Here is a 17,351-nt window from a genome sequence, read left to right as displayed (position 1 = left end):
TTGATACGTAGTCTATCCACAATTATATTTGACTTTGGTATGTTTAACAACTGCAGACCAAATATTTGGCATTCGTTTTCAATCAATCGAATGAGATCAATTAACTTGACTCTTGACTATTTGCACGAATGGGCGTATCATCTGCAAAACTTAGGTTGTTTATTATTCGGTCATTTATTGAAACACCCTTTTCCCACCCTTCAAACGCTCTTCTCATAATATGCTCCCCATCTATGTTAAATAACTGTGGAGACAGTATACATCCTTGTCTGACACCATGCTCTGTATGGAATTCGTTTGAGAGTATGAGCACTTTAACTGTTCCAGTAGTGTGTTTGTATATTTCAGTTATAAGCGAAATTAAGTGTTGTGATACGCCTACTTCTATTAGGATATGCCATAAGTGTTGCCAATTGACCCTGTCGCACACTTTGCGATAATCTAGGAAACAAATATAGTGGGATATTGAAATCCCTAGACTTTACTAATTATTTGTCTAAAGTTCAGAAGTTGTTCTTGAGTACCTCTACCTTTGGTAAATCCAGTATTCTCTTCGGGTATTTCTCTTTGCAGAAAACTTTTCAGTCTCTCATTGATTATGTGTAGCATTATTCTACTAGCATGTAAGATAACGGAGGTAGTTCTATAGTTGTCGCATTTATGGAAGCTGCCTTTTTATGCATTGTCGTTATTGTAGATTTTGTCCAGTCGTCAGGCCATTGCTTGGAATACCATATTTCTAGAGAACAGATTGAAAGAATGAACCAAGATAGATTAATAGGCAAGACTGAGGACTAAGCAGGATTGAAGCCCAATCCTTATAGCGAAGAAGAAGTTATTTATTGAAAATATGCTGTTTCTTAAAAATTTTTCATTCAACTGGTTATATTAAGTTAACATTATCCTTACCGTGGTTTGACACCTGGCACGGTAGCTTGATAACGTCTCCAATTTTTGCCACCAACACCTGAGGCTGCGTCCTGAACTCGGCATGTTCTTCCTCGCTAACAGGTTCGCTAATATCATCTGGGCCGTCGTCCGGACCATCTACACCATATTCGTCGTCATCAGCGTCATTCTGAAGATCTTCGTCTAAAAGAGCTCCATAAGTGTCCTCGTCATTTTCAGGTTTTGGTTTGCCTGCAACAAAGAAAAATAAATGAGTTAGAGCGTGAGCATAGTACATCGATTAATTGCATTAAGAAAGAATCCGATCAAATTCAAATTTATGTTTTTGCGATTTGGTAAAAAAGTATCTTTAGAGTTTATAACCAAAATCAAATCCTGTATGCTATCTAAATATATTTCCAATTTATATATTTATTTATCAACGCCACCAGAGATACAGTACAATTGCTTGTTATTGCTATTGCAGTACAATTATTGCAAGAATATATCTGGCATGCGCGGAAAGCGGTTAAATTTATATACTTTGCTTGTTTTTTTTTAAATTTTGTAATGAATGGACAAAAATTCTTTTAAAAAATATATATACTTATACAGCTTAACCTTAGATTCCTGAGCCTAAAATAGGTCGATTTAAGCTAACTTACTTTAGTACGAAAGTTGATAATAATCGAAATACAGGGTGTCAAAATTAAACTTTTGTTTTATTTATTCTTGAATATTTCCTGACAAGCATGGGATAAAACACGAAATTTGGTAAGCGGGGGTTTTTTGGGATGAGAAATCTAAATTCGCCGCCAAAAATGATGTATTACCCAGAGGGCGCCACATACATCTTTCATCGCTCATTTAATACATGCGTTCAATTTTTTTTATCCCTCACTCTACATACTTTTTGAATCAAAATTTTTATACTCTTAATTTTTTTACTTAAAAAAGTTATACTACATTCATCTCGCCAGACTCAACTGTTTCCGAGATAAACGAATTTTAAATCTGCGATACAACATAATTTTTTGCACAATATCATTGTAGGTATGTAGTTAGACCTGAAAAACAAACTTGAAACCATAATAATTGTGCCAGTTCTCATATTTATGTCATTGTATCGCAAATTCCATTTAAAGAAATATCCAAAACATTTTTGTAAATTGTTATGGTTTTTTTTTTCGAGTGTAACTACAATTTGCAAAAAAATATGTTGCCTCACAGATTTAAGATGCATTTATCTCGAAAACGGTTCAGTTTAGTGAGATGAAACAGTAAAAATATTAAGAGAATAAAAATTTTGATTAAAAAAGTATGTAGAGTGGGGGATAAAAAAATGAACGTATTAAATGAGCGCTGAAAGACGTATGTGGCGGCCTCTGGGCAATACATCATTTTCGGTGGCGAATTTAGACTTCTCATCCCAAAAAACCCCCGTTTACCAAATTTCGTGTTATTATCCCATGCTTGTCAGGAAATATTCAAGAATAAATAAAATAAACGTTTAATTTTGACACCCTGTATTTCGGTTATTATCAACTTTCGTACGGTAAGGTAGCTTAAATCGACCTATTTTAGCCTCAGGAATCTAAGGTTAAGCTATGACCCATTGGTTACCAAACACCCTGTATATTCAATACAAAATCTATCAAGTAATATCATAAGAGCGCAATTCTCATCTCCCCTATGCCAACATATTGACTCGTCATTCACACATCTATCCCATCCACTTGTCATTGGTTTAATATATGACTATTTTCATTTCAATTTCCAGCAATGACTATTTTTCTAACACTTCCTTTTCATAAAACCTCTGAATAAGCAATTAGTAGGACCCTTTTGAATTTCGAATGCAGACAAACTATAAATAAAACACATAGGGGTGGCATTTTGGTTTTTCAGCTGCCCTTTTCGGTATGTTCATAAGCGTAACTTCAGAGGGATGATTTGTTAAAGTGATATAGAGGAGTTTGTGCGTGTGCTATAGGTTTTTTTGGACAAATAGAGCTGAAAAGACAGATAATTTGCCTACTTTCTATTGCCTCTTAATGTTGTCGAAATACTCTGATTATATTCCTTTCTACGACAACCTTTACTTGTTCTTGCTATTGATGTCTAGTGCTATTTTAGCATTATTTTTAGCCAATTTATTAATTCGTTTATTCTATTCTTTTCTTTCTTGCTTCTACTCAATTATATGAACCTTCATACACCTGCTCTCCATTACTCGTATTTGTTCTCCAATCTCACCACTATTTGTTCTTTCTTTCAATGTTTTTCCTGTTGGTGTGTTAATTGTTTAATAGTTTTGGGACTTGTTTGTGTGGTTGTCCAGATAGGCACTGGATTAGGGATCTAAGTTCGCCAAATATGAAGCGAATGTAGCAGAGGCAAATATTAAAGAAGAAGCGTATACAAACCTATACGATCAACTTCATACCAGGGAAGAAGAAACAAATATATATATAAAATAGCCAAACAGACAGCAAAGAAAGCAAAATATTTTAATCAGATTAGATGTATCCGAGATAAAAATAATAAGATACTAACTCACGAAAAGTATGTCAAAAGGAGATGAAAAAAGTACTTTAGATTGTTTATTAAATAAAGAATTAGACAGAAAACCTAAAACGGAGGCAGTAACACAAATAGTCACCAAAATAACAAACGAGGAAGTGATTCAAGCACTTCAAAAAATAAAGAAAGGAAAAGCAGTTGACCAGATGATATTCCAGTGGGAAGTGTGGAGAGCATTGGAAGAGACAGGAACAAGTTGGCTAACAGGTTTATTTAATAGAATTATGGAAGTTGGACAAATGCCAGACGAATTGAGAAGCAGTGTATTAATGCCTGTTTACAAAAACACGGAAGATATAATATATACAACATCCAGATGACAAAAGTTGGGTGGAGAAGCAGTATATTAGTACCTGCTTACAAAAACAAGGGAGTTATACAACCATGTACAAACTCCAGGGCCATAAAACTATTTAGTCACAACATGAAAATATGGGAAGGGGTAATTATTGTAGACGGAAATTTTGGCTTTATGCAGGGCAGCCAGAGCATTGCAGGGCAATGGAAAAATACAGAAATAAAGAAACAAACGCTCATATGGTATTCATTCATCTTAAGAAAGCATATGATAGAGTGACTCTGTGACTATTTTCATGATAAGGCACTCAATACTCAATAAGGACCCCTGGAGAGACTGATAAATTTCATGTGAAAATAGAATTACACCAAGCATAAGTGCTTAGTACTTATTTATTAGTTTTGTAATAGATATCAGTAAAACTACATGGTAACATTCCCCGGTGCTCAATGTTTGCTGATGGTGAAGCGTTAACAGGAAATAGTAAAAGCGAGTTAGCACAAAAACTGGAACAGTGGAGACAAGCTCTTGAGGAAAAAGGTTTAAAATTCAGTAGAGTAAAAAACAGAGTATGTGGACTATTCAGTTAAAGATGGTGTTCTTCTTCTTCTTAAGGTGCCTTCTCCATTACTGAAGGTTGGCTATAGCAACCCCAAATTGTTCTCTATCTTGCGCTGTTCTTAGTATCGAATGTGTGTCCATACCTGTCCAGTCTCTTACATTCTTCAGCCAGTAGTATTTTATTTTTTCTAGACCTCTTTGATGGTGTTAATACAAACAAAAAGATGTCTTTGATGGTCAAATGATTGCGAAAAGTAATAGTTTTAAGTATGTACCTAGGATCGGTATTACAAAGTAACGGAGAAATGGATGGAGATGCATGCAGTAGAATTAGTGTTAGATGGATGAAGTGGAAGGAAGCGAGTAGTGAGTTGTGTGAAAGAAAAATTTCAATGGACCTGAAGAGAAACTTCTATTCCGGTAGGTGTTGGTGGAATTTAATTGAAATGAATGTAATAAATGTACACAAAACGACGGTAAATATTTTATTTATTGGAGTAACAAAAAATCTGTTTTGCTTTGGTCTCGGAAGAAAGGGTGGATGTTAGCGACGACCAGACCCGATGCGTTTGCCTGCCGAGTTGTTACTGAAGAAAAAAACCACAAACGATAATATGTTTGTGTTCCTTTTACTCTGACCAGCTGTCAATAAATCTCTAGGTCTGGCGTACACTTTTGCAGTTTTAAGAAAACAATTTCGATGCATGAAGTGAGTTGTTGACATAATGGTCTGATATGGTAACTAAAGCCATGTCACTCTTAACATTTTTGTATTTGAATGTGCATTTCGAATGACTAAGTTGTTTCGCTTTTGAGAAAAAATATTAAAATTAAAATTAGCGAAAATAGTAATTAAAGCGTATCGCTATACACCCCCCTCCGAGAGACTAAGACGATAGATAATACATAATATATACAAATTATAATGAAAATTGAAAATAGAAAAAGAAATGCAAAGTTTATACGAGGAGAACGAAAAATCACTTAATACACTGTAAACTGACACTCTCTTGGTAGTTTCCGGTAAATCTTGCTCTTCTCCCCGGTCTGTTGTCTATTTTGCTGGATACTGTCATTTCTTTTGTTTCGTGATGGGTAGAGTCGTGAAGCTCGTACGCTGGATTCAATCTGTCTATGGAAATTGTTGATTCTTTTCCATTTACCCGGACAACAAAAGTCTTGTCACCTCGCTTAACAACTGGAAAAGGCTCGTGATATGGGTTTTCTAAGCTGCTTTTGATTGTATCACGTCGGGATCACCAATATTCCGGTAGGTGTGTTGGTGGAATTTAATTGAAATGAATGTAATAAATGTACACAAAACGACGGTAAATATTTTATTTATTGGAGTAACAAAAAATCTGTTTCGCTTTGGTCTCGGAAGAAAGGGTGGAGTTGTTACTGAAGAAAGAAACCACAAACGATAATATGTTTGTGTTCCTTTTACTCTGACCAGCTGTCAATAAATCACTAGGTCTGGCGTACACTTTTGCAGTTTTAAGAAAACAATTTCGATGCATTAAGTGAGTTGTTGACATAATGGTCTGATATGGTAACTAATTTATGTGGGTGAGAAAACAGATGGTGACAGAGTAAAGTCATGTCACTCTTAACATTTTTGTATTTGAATGTGCATTTCGAATGAATAAGTTGTTTAGCTTTTGAGAAAAAATATTAAAATTAAAATTAGCGAAAATAGTAATTAAAGCGTATCGCTATACTTCTATAAAACAGCCATAAAACCAGCCATGATGTACGAAACTGAATGTTGGGCAGTTAAAAATAGGAAAGAGCAATAACGAATAGTTAAAATAGTTAAAAAGGAAGAGGAATAACGAATGCATGTAAAGGAAATGAGAATGTTTAGATATATTAAATAGGCTTAAGTTCTTCTTCTTCTTCTTTAAGTTCCATCTTTTATCGATGGTTGAAAATCATCATGGCAATGCGGACCCTGTTGACTGCCGCTCTAAATAGCTCTGCACTACTGCATTCGAACCATTCCCGTAAGTTCTTAAGCCATGATGTTCTTCGTCTTCCCAAATTTCGCTTTTCTCGGATTTTTCCTTGCATAATAAGTTAATGTAATAATGAGTATTTTCGCCCTCTCATCGCATATCTCAAGTACTCAAGTTTTCGTCTTTTGATAGTTGGTATTATTTCCGGTTGATTTCTTATCCTTCTAGTTACTTCCACGTTTTACTTTCCTTGGATCCATGATATTCGTAGGATTCTTCTGTAACACCAAAATTCAAAGGCGGCCAACTTATTCAAATGGACTTGTTTCACTGTCCACGCTTCCAAGCCATAAAGACGAGTAGAGAACACGTAACTTCGAAGCATCCTTAGGCGCAGTTCTAACCTTATATCCCGACAACAAAGAAACTTTTTCAGCCTTATTAATAAACACGGACTAACGCCCGACTAACTTTAGTCCGAGGACTAAGTCAATACCATTCATTTTCCCTATTAATAAACAGCGACTAACGATGGACTAAGCTAAACCCTCTCTAGTCTCGGACTAAAATTTAATCCGAGGTAATAGCAGGTTTAAACCGAGACTAACTTGACGTTTTGTATTCATAACCTTACAAACTTGCTAAATACATTCGGTATTTGCTTTTGCTTGCTTTTATAATATATAATAACATTATTATGTTATTATTGATAATGGAGAGAGATTATTTTATTAATGATTTAAGATAATTAATAGACGAATTAAATGAGGATAGAAATCAGCGGAACGATATTCCTCTTGTGAGTCACATCAAAATATACAAAATTATAAAAAAACTCTTTAGTTTAGAGGAATTAGAAGGTAAATTTAAAGTCAAATACCAATTTTTAAAAGGTACAGCAGTTAACATGAAATACATATAAAACAATAATACAATAATTATATAAAATATAAAACAGCAGGTAGCACCTTCTCAGAACGAACTCCAACAAAAATTAACTAAAATTTATGCAGAAATGGCACTGAACAGCTGTTCGGTTTAGAGGAAAGAGAGGTTAAATCCTCTATATTTTCTTCTTTTCGCAAAATTCTCTCCATTTCTCTTCTTTTTCGCAAGGGTTGCCAACATAAATTTGTTGTAACTAGGACTAAGGAAGGTTTAGTTAGTCCGAGCTTAGTCCGTGTTTATTAATGACAATCTTAAAATGAAGTTAGTACTCGCTTATTCTCGGACTAAGTAGTCCGAGACTAACGTCGGACTAAGCAATTTTTATTAATAAGGCTGTTTAAGTTTAATGAATGATGCACGTGCTATTTCAATACGTGTCTTAATTTCTTTGGTTTGGTCTACATTTGATGTTATCCATCTTTCTAAGTATTTGTAGTTATCCACACTCTCAATTACAGTATCTTCAATAGTTAATTGGATGTTTGCGTGTGCTGATTTAGTCATGATCATGCATTTAGTTTTCTTTAAATTCATCTTCAGTCCGTACTCATGACAGCGTTCATTAAGGCGTTGCATTACGTTCTGTAAATCATTGTTGTTATCCGATATTATTACTGTATCGTCTGCAAAACGTAAGTTGTTCAAAACTTCTCCATTGATAGATTAGGCTTAAGTTAAATATTTCTTAATGTTAACAAACTTTTCTTGGCGATCGCTCCTTTAAACGCTTAAAATATCTATTCAGCACTGAGGTTAGTCCAATTTCTGATATTCCTCAGCCAAGATCTCTTCTTTCTTCCCGAGACTTTTCTTCCCTCTACTCTTCCGTGCATGATGACGCTTAGCAGAGAGTATTTATCTTTTCGAAGCATGTTGCCCCATATACAATGTTTTGGCCCAGAAATATTAAGTTGAATGTTTAAAAATGTTAAAAAAATCGCTGAAAATTGCTTCAGCGCAAAAACAAATAACGGTTTCACATCTTTTTAGCATTAATCCTGGATGGACTTATCTTGTAAAACAATGGTACGCCCGTGTTGTTTGTGGTTCGAATAACGGCAAAATCGAAGAGTAAGGTCAGGATCGGGAAAAAAATTTATAGCTACCTGCCTTCCAAATTCGAAATATCATGCGAAAAGGGCAACAAATAGCGCGGCGTCATTTTAAGCCTGAGATATGGCGCTCCATTCTTAATCCAATATAGGGTTACGCTGAATCTTGTTGAGGTAACACTAGGGGGTTGGCAGGGGTTTTCTTTTAAATACTAATAGGTTCTTTGTCGAGGATGAGTTGAAAGCTTAAGCAGTGCTTAAAAAAATATTTATTGTCTATGGGGGTCCTTTTTTAGTTCGTGGTTGAATTTTAAAACGTGATGTGTCAGTTTTTTATGTGGGTTAACGATGGAGTCACAAAATGGGTTGGATTTGGGACACACATGGTTAGCACATTAGTACCGTAATGTTATATTTATATTTCGGTTTGATTAATAGTTTTAGAAAACCGTTTTTATTGCATCATCGTCGTAAAAATTAAACGAGAGAGGAAACGACAAAGAGGGTTTAATTTGAAGATAACAGCATTGAATAGTTTTAACTAAGCATTTTTCGTTCCTACTGATATTTTTTTTAAATAAGCCTTGTTGTAATTTATGAAACAGACGACCATATTTTGACTAACATCCAGAAACTATGGATTGATATTTTACTTTTAAAGAGAATTTCACAAAGTGTCAAGAAAAATTTGGACTGATTAAATACCTTTTTTCTACAACCGTGTTAAAAATGCAATTTTTAGCACTCTAAACGAGTGTTAAAAATACTGCTTTAAGGCACTAGTGATTTAAAAAAATTTTAAGGCACTGCAGTTCGTATTGACCGTATAGGCAATTTTGATGTAATGTCAAAAAAATATAAAAATGGAATGTCAGTCAAGTTCAAGTAAAAGTTTTTTTTCTATGGATGCTATACAATGTGCAACTTCTCTCACTACTTACATACATTCAAAACGAACAATTTCTCAGGCAGTGAGAAAAGTCGGCCATTGCAGTGAGAAATATTTTTTCTCACGGGTTCACCGCCGGTTTACATACATATGATCGCCATTTCCATGGTAACATGCACAATACAAACACAATTATTTTTGTCAAATAAAATGTGTTGACACTTGTCAAAACTTATCAAAAATTACCTTTTATAATACTGTTCAACTGTGAATTATAACTTTAAATAAATAAAGTATATAAACATTAAGAATATTAAATACCTATGTGTAATATGTATTTTATTTCAATTTAGGCATATAATATACTCACCTAATAAAGCACCTAAATTATTTAATTTTGAAGTTTTAACTCTTGACAAAAACGCATCCATAGAAAAAGTACAGTGTACAACACGAGAGAAAATGACATATTTCTCTCTCGCTTGATTTGCGAGAACTTCTGCGCTCGTGAGAAATATGTCTTTTTTCTCTCTTGTTGTACAATATACTATTGTAGATATTGTCCTGTAATTACGTTTGTAGAAAAAATATTGTATGATATGCGTGTTAAAAAGTACATTTTTAAGGCACTCATGTGAATTGCAGAACTCGCTATCGCTCATTCTCCAAACTTTCACATGCGTGCCTTAAACTTGTACTTTTAACACTTATATCATAAATAACTATTATTATTTATTAATTAACTTTTATTTTTGGTCTCTTAGTAGATTATTTTAAAAATCTAAATTTCTACGGAATTCGAGGTATAGTTCCAATCTTACTTAGTTAATAGGAAACAACTGGTTAGGTTAGAGCAAATAATACATATTCTAGTCTTAAAAACATTGTTTGTGTGGTACCACAAGGTTTAGTATTGGGTCCTCTACTTTTCCTTATCTTTATTAATGACATCACTAGTTTAAAAACCGATGGAAAAATTTTTCTTTTTGAGGATGATACCAGTATCACTTGGAGCAACTCAAATATTGCAACTCTTCATGCTACTATAATTTAACTTCTGATCTACTTACAATAAAAACTTGGTACGATTCTACTTAACTCTCTTTTAACGTAGATAAAACAATAGCATTATCCTATAAAGGAGCTCTTCAACTCTTACCTCTGAATAACAACCAGATCAGTACCGTTGATTCTGTAAGTTCTTGGTATTTTTTTAGACAGCACCCTTAAATGGTCCTTTCACATCGATTTGTTAAGTAGGAAACTAGCCTCAGTTTGCTATGCAATAAGATCTGTTTCGAAGGAAATTAATTTAGCATCTTCCAAAACACATTTTTTTTGTTCGAGTCTCATATTCGATATGACCTTCCTTTTTGGTGTTCTGGTACAGCTGCCCAATACGACGTTATTTTTAAATTACAAAAAAGAACAAAAAGATATTAATGAATAACTAAGAAATTACAGTACCCTTATGTACAAACTATATTTTTATCTATATTTGGGTGTCATAAGCAGCAGCTTAAACTTAAACTTATTAGTTTAGAAGGTAGATTGTGCAATTTGCAATTTATTTAAATTTTGTAATAGATTATTTTTGTTTTATTTTTTATTTTTTTTTATTTACATTAACGTGCTCGGCAACTATGGCCACTCGCACGGGACGATTACAAACAGATTACAAGAGGTATAATTAAAGAGCATTAACAAGTTATGTCATAAAAAAAATTTAAAGTTTATGATACAATGATATTTTTTTAAACTGAAGAACTCCTTACTGGTTGGTATCACTTAGAATGTCACATAGATGCGGAGTGAGTTTGAGCTGTTGTCTTACTACACTGAACTGATGACATTCGGTAATAATGTGGTTCACGGTAAGTTGGCACTGGCATGTTAGACAGATAGGCCGGATATCTGATGACATCAGGAAGCCGTGAGTAAGTTTGGTGTGGCCTAAGCGGATTCTTCTTATAATTCTAAGGTCAGAGTCCTGTGGGGCCAGTGTAAAGTGGCTTATATGCTGAGGGCTGGATTGCACGTAAATATGTATTTAAGGAGTTCCAGTGGGTTTGCCATAATCTCCATGTGAATCTGTATGCTTCTGTTTTCAAATATTTACAAATTTGGATGTGGGTTGTTGACGTGGTATCTGTTGAAGCCGTTTTAGCATGCTGATCTGCGAGTTCATTGCCAGGTATACCAATGTGAGACGGAATCCATATAAATGTAATCTTAGTGTTTAAGGTAGAAAGGTGGTGGTAACAATGATGGATATTTTGGACAAGAGGATGATCGATAAATAATTCCTGAATGCATAAAATGGAAGCTAGAGAGTCTGTACAAATGGCAATATTTATGTTCGGGAGGTTAATATTCTTAAGAGCCTGTAAGATACTATATAATTCTCCAGTATGTACGCTGCACAGAAGAGGAATAAAAGAAGCACAAATGATATTGTTTTGAGAGGTGACTGAACAACCAACCCCCAAATCACTTTTGGGGGTTATTTATAACTTTTGTTTTATTTATATTGCCGATTTATGCAATTTTAGTAAATTGTAGATATTTGTTATTTCTGTTTCTGACCCTTTGTAAGCTTTGTCTATAAAATTGTACAATTTTCAATGACAATGAAGCATATTTCTATTCTATTTGTTCTATTACTCGTACGATAGGAATTGGGTCGATTTTCACATTAACACAACCACGACGAAAACGATATTCAAATGAGATTTCACTCCAAATAAAAGTTAAAAGCGTGAAATGTTACAACAGTGACTCCCACTCTCGGCAATGTGTGTTTGATCAATTCATAATATGCGAAAAACACAATTTCAATCCCTCTTCTGTACACTAATTAAAAACATACCAATAAATAATTCCTTATGCAAATGAAACGTCTTTCAAAGGCCGACAATTACAGGATTTCGTCGGAAGACGACACGACACCGAAGCGAAGGAAATGAAAAAGAACGATATGGTCTTGGTCTTGTACTTTTTGTTTGTTGTATAGTAATTGTGTGTAGATTCAAATTAACAGTCTGGAAATATGCTGATTCCAATCTGAATTGCAGATTTGCTTAATCGTGTTTTTCAAAGGCGCTGATGGCGCTCTAATGAATAGACCATTTGCATTTTTTTCGTTGGACCTTGAGACAGAAAACTAGGACGTATAAAAAATACGTGATTTAAAAAGCAGCAAGATATGAGGATGAGAATATGCCTAATTTTGTGTGATGTTAATGTTAATATTAACTCCAATAAATATTATTGATTATATTCAAAATAAGATAGCTAAAAGGAACTACAACGTTAACGGGGTTTTATTATTTGATATGGTCAATGGACATCTATATACGAAAAAACCGCGGAGTGCTACCATTTAAAGGGGTGCGTTTTTGAGAAATGGGTGAATTAGTCCCTGGGCACAGGTTACATTAGGGTGAGTTCTATGCACTTTTGGTACAAATACGTCTACATAAAAATTGTTCCTGGTTAAATTTTCTATCTAAATATAACTTTTTAAAGTCAAAGATACTTTTTTCACAAAAATATATTCAAAAGAAAAAGCACAAAGAAACCCAAATGGAAGAAATTTTGTTTTTTGTCCCATAACTTTTGTCCACGGGGATATAGGTATAGACATTGCTTCACATAAAAAAAACTTACATATTTTTTCTTTAAAATGATGTTTTGTAGAGGTCATTAGGATTTACAGTTTTCGAAATATGATTTTTTAAAGTTCGCCACTCACAGCAATTCTGGGCAATTTTCCTTGTTATTTCGCAAATATTGTTCTGTAACTTTTTTCTACGTAACTTTAGGTATATACAATGGTACACATAATAGGAATAGAAATCAATTACCTTTAAAATGGTCTACTGTATAACGTTGTACGACTTTTTTTAAAGAGATTATGGTTTTTCAAGTTTTTATACTTTTAACGATTTTTTTATAATATAATATAAAAATAAAATAAAATTATTATATAATATATTATATATTATATAATACCTAATATAAAAAAAATATTATTTTTTACATTTTTTTAAGATTATTTTTGAAATTTCTCATTATAACTTTTTTTTCTTGTACATGAATATACTATCTATATATTGCGCAACAAAGAGGGCTTACTTTCTGTTCTTTAAAATGGTGTATTATCTATATTTAAATACATAATGGAAAACGAGTGATTCTTTGATATTTTTTTACCTGTATTATTTAAAATTATTTCTTTTCCAAAAATTTCATAAACATTAGTCTTAAAAAACATCACTTTAGTTAAAATTATTTAAACGTTGACATTTAAAAAATTTTCAAAATCAAAGTCCATCTCTGACACCTCAGTTATCTTAGAGTTCCACAATTAGTACCCATGCACGCACATGCACCCTTTGCAGAATAATGAACAACTTATTCGTATCTTCCTACAACCGCAGTTTTTTGTACATCCTTTGGTACATTTACATGCTATTTTTTCAAGCAAAGCTTGTGGTGCAGGAGCTTTGACAGTATATTTTGTGGTGCAGCATATTTTGAAGTTTGCCGCGCCGAGTCAAGTGGATCCAAAGTATTACCTATAAAAAATAAGATTCAATCATAACACACAATCACATAAAAAAGTTATAATGAGGAATTTAAAAAATAATCCTAAAGTCAAAAATCGTTGCAAGTACTTATTACAATTTGAAAAAGCATATCTTATTCAAAAATAACCCTAGAATTTTTTATAATACACCATTTTAAAGTAAACAGAATAAGCTTTCTTTTTTATTATATAATATATACCATATAGAAAAAAAGTTATAATGTTAAATTTAAAAAATAATCGTAGAAAATATAAAAACTCATTAAAAGTATAAAGTCTTGAAAGAGATAACCTCTTTAAAAGAAGTCGTACAACATTATACAGTAGACCATTTTAAAGGTAATTGATTTCTATTCCTCTTACATGTACCATTGCATATACCTAAAGTTACGTAGAAAAAAGTTACAGAACAATATTTGCGAAATAACAAGGAAAATTGCCCAAAATTGCTGTGAGTGGCGAACTTTGAAAAATCATATTTCAAAAACTGTAAATCCTAATGACCTCTACCAAACATCATTTTAAAGAGAAAATATATAAGTTTTTTTTCTGTGAAGTAATGTCGATACCTATATCCCCGTGGACAAAAGTTATGGGACAAAAAACAAAATTTCTTTCTTTTGGGTTTCTTTGTGCTTTTTCTTTTGAATATATTTTTGTAAAAAAAGTATCTTTGATTTTAAAAAGTTATATTTAGATAGGAAATTTAACCGGGAACAATTTTTATGTAGACGTGTTTGTACCAAAAGTGCATAGAACTCACCCTAATGTAACCTGTGCCCAGGGACTAATTCACCCATTTCTCAAAAACGCACCACTTTAAATGGTAGCACTCCGCGGTTTTTTTATATATAGAGATTCATTGACCATACGAAATAATAAAACCCCGTTAACGTTGTAGTTCCTTTCTATAGTACATAATCAATAGCCTAATAAGCAAGATTCAAAAATCAAATTACATATTATATTACCTATAAAATATGAAAGATAAATCAATACACAAATACATATACAGTGAGGACGTTTGAGTTGGAATAAATTCATTATCTCGAGAATAAGAAAATTTTAAGAGAAATCCTGAGACAGGTCGATTTTTGACATATATATCATACTAGTGACGTCATCCACCTGGGCGTAATGAGGTAATCGATGATTTTTTTAAATGAGAGTAGGGGTTGTGTTATAGCTCATTTGAGAGGTTATTTAATTCTCTAGTCAGTAATATAAACGTTAGCATAAGTATTTATACAGGGTGCCCAAAAAAATTAATTTTGAATTAATTTAATTGAGACAAAAAGAAGAATGTGTGTAATTCATTTAATTTAAAATACATTTAAGTGCTGTCAGAAAACAGAAAGAAATGTTTGTTGACAAATAAATATTGTTTTCGCTTAAATGCAATGTTAAAGCTGCCACCCACCTGTCTTTGAAGATTGAATTTAAGCGAAAAGCAATGTTTATTTGTGAAATATATATTTTTATCACCAACCGTCACTGAAGTCATTCATTATTGTAGTACTCATTTGCCCTCATTTGCGGCAGTAAAGTAACACTTTATTGTACTGAAATAAGAACTTTACTTTACCTGCCGCGATTAATCAAATTAACTGAGATTGAATGTAAGTGGTCGATGGCAGTAATCGATTATTTATTTAAGTGAACTTAAAATTTATGTACTTTAATTATTAAAAATATTGTACAAAATTTACGTTATTATTAATTAAATTTATGTCAGAAAATGAAATTCTGTAGTATTTTGAAATTATATTTAGAAAACATAAATCAAAACTTTACAGATTTAATAATTAGGTATTTAATATTGATACCTAACAACTATCGATTAAACACCGAAATCGGCCATCATGCAAGAGCCTTCTGTCATTACTGTCATACAAAATTTTTATTTCGTGTAAAAGTAAAAGAATTCTTAAATCTTTTAATTTTCGTATTAATGCGAATATACATATTATGAAATAGTGTTTTTGTATAGGACGGTGATAGATATGTAGGTACTGATAATTTGTTAGCAAATATATGTATTTAGATTTTCTACTATTCATCACGGGAAAAGCAACTTCGCTGCGGGAGGCTACACTTCATAAGCAATGACGTAACTATTAACGGTATTTTTAATTTTTGGTATTTTACTTAAAGTATTGAAATTAGTATATTATGTAAATAAAAATACCATAAAACTGTTTAAAATATATTTATTTCGTTGAAATCATAATAATAGAAGGATAACTTCTTACGTGCTTACAAAGTACATACACTCTTTTTTCATTAGAAGGATCTAAGTAATTAAGTAAGTGTTAATGTTTTTTATGATTGGCGATAAAATTTTGTATGTACCACGTCAGTAGAGACTCTTTATCGAATTCGTCTGTTTCTCGCTTCGCTGGCTTCGCTCCCTCTGCTCTTAATATCAGACTCGTTCGATAAAGAGTCACTTTACTGACTTGGTACATAAATAACTATTAGCTGTTTTCTGACAGCAGTAAAATTTATTTTAAATTAAATATATTGCCTTCGTTCTTCTTTTTGTGTGAATTAATTTAATCAAAAAAACATTTTTTTTGACCTCCCTGTATAAATAATTAGGTTATTGTTAAATTTTACTGAATAAAGAATTGAATAACCTTTTAAATGAGCTATCACACAACCCCTACTCTCATTTACAAAAATCGTCGATTACGTCATCACGCCCAGATGGATAACGTCACTAGTATGATGCCAAAAAGTCGTAATTTAAAAATAAAAATCGACCTGTCTCAGAATTTCTCTTCAAATTTACCCATTCTCGAGATAATGAATTTATTCCAACTCAAACGTCCTGACTAAGTCTATAAAAATGTTTTGTTGCAGAATAATAAAGTAACGCTGGTAGTACATAATTATCATACAACTTGTGCAGCTTTTTAGAAGCTCATTTGATTGATAAAAAGCTCAGGTCCACTGCACTTTACAGACACGTTTACAAACAGAAAATTTCAGTTTTTTCCTCACTTTGACAATCTGTATTAATCCAGAGATTCTTGGATGATAACCAAAACATAGTCGTCTGTTCCGTAGATTACAACAAGGCTTTCGATAAAGGCTACAGCAAATAGCTAATGGAAGTCCTCAAAACAAAATACCAGTAAATATCATACAAGAGATTACTCCAAACCAATCAAAGTTCGTATGGAAAAAGCAGCAACAAACTTCAATAAATGGAGAAAAATACTTTGTACAAGAGACCTGAAGTTATACTTGAGAAATAAGCTAGCAAGGTGTTACATTTTCTATTTTCTTCATGTGTTATTTTCTACACAACCAATCAGAAGTAAAATAGAAATTGATGGAAATACTTCGGAATTACACTGTTCAGCTATTGAGACCTGCACCAAGAAGTGAGAAAGCAGCAAATATACTGGAAAGATGACTTAATAACACTACAACGTCGGCCTAATATGAATAATGCATAAGTCCAAAATATTCAATTTTAAACTTTTTATGGCATCTGCTAGCATTATCCAAAAGCTATGTACAGCTCTGTTTTCTTCTAACATAGTTTACTAGATTTTGCTAAAATTGTGAAAAT

The 17,351-nt window shown here is 32.6% G+C and overlaps 1 protein-coding gene across 4 annotated transcripts in view; it reads right to left on the bottom strand.

Annotated features, from left to right (window-relative positions):
- The window catches only part of LOC114337594 (lachesin-like), a 204,237-nt gene that overhangs the window by 69,091 nt on the left and 117,795 nt on the right, over nucleotides 1–17,351 (bottom strand). For all 4 annotated transcript variants that reach the window (XM_050661061.1, XM_050661063.1, XM_050661062.1 and 1 more), the window contains exon 2: nucleotides 910–1,140. In XM_050661061.1, coding sequence (XP_050517018.1) covers nucleotides 910–1,140 — 231 coding nt within the window. The remainder of the gene's footprint in view (nucleotides 1–909; nucleotides 1,141–17,351) is intronic.

Source organism: Diabrotica virgifera, chromosome 9 (genome assembly GCF_917563875.1).
Source record: "Diabrotica virgifera virgifera chromosome 9, PGI_DIABVI_V3a".
Classification (NCBI taxonomy): domain Eukaryota; kingdom Metazoa; phylum Arthropoda; class Insecta; order Coleoptera; family Chrysomelidae; genus Diabrotica; species Diabrotica virgifera.
Note: the sequence above shows the minus strand (reverse complement) of the source record. Positions and strands in the feature narration are given on the sequence as shown.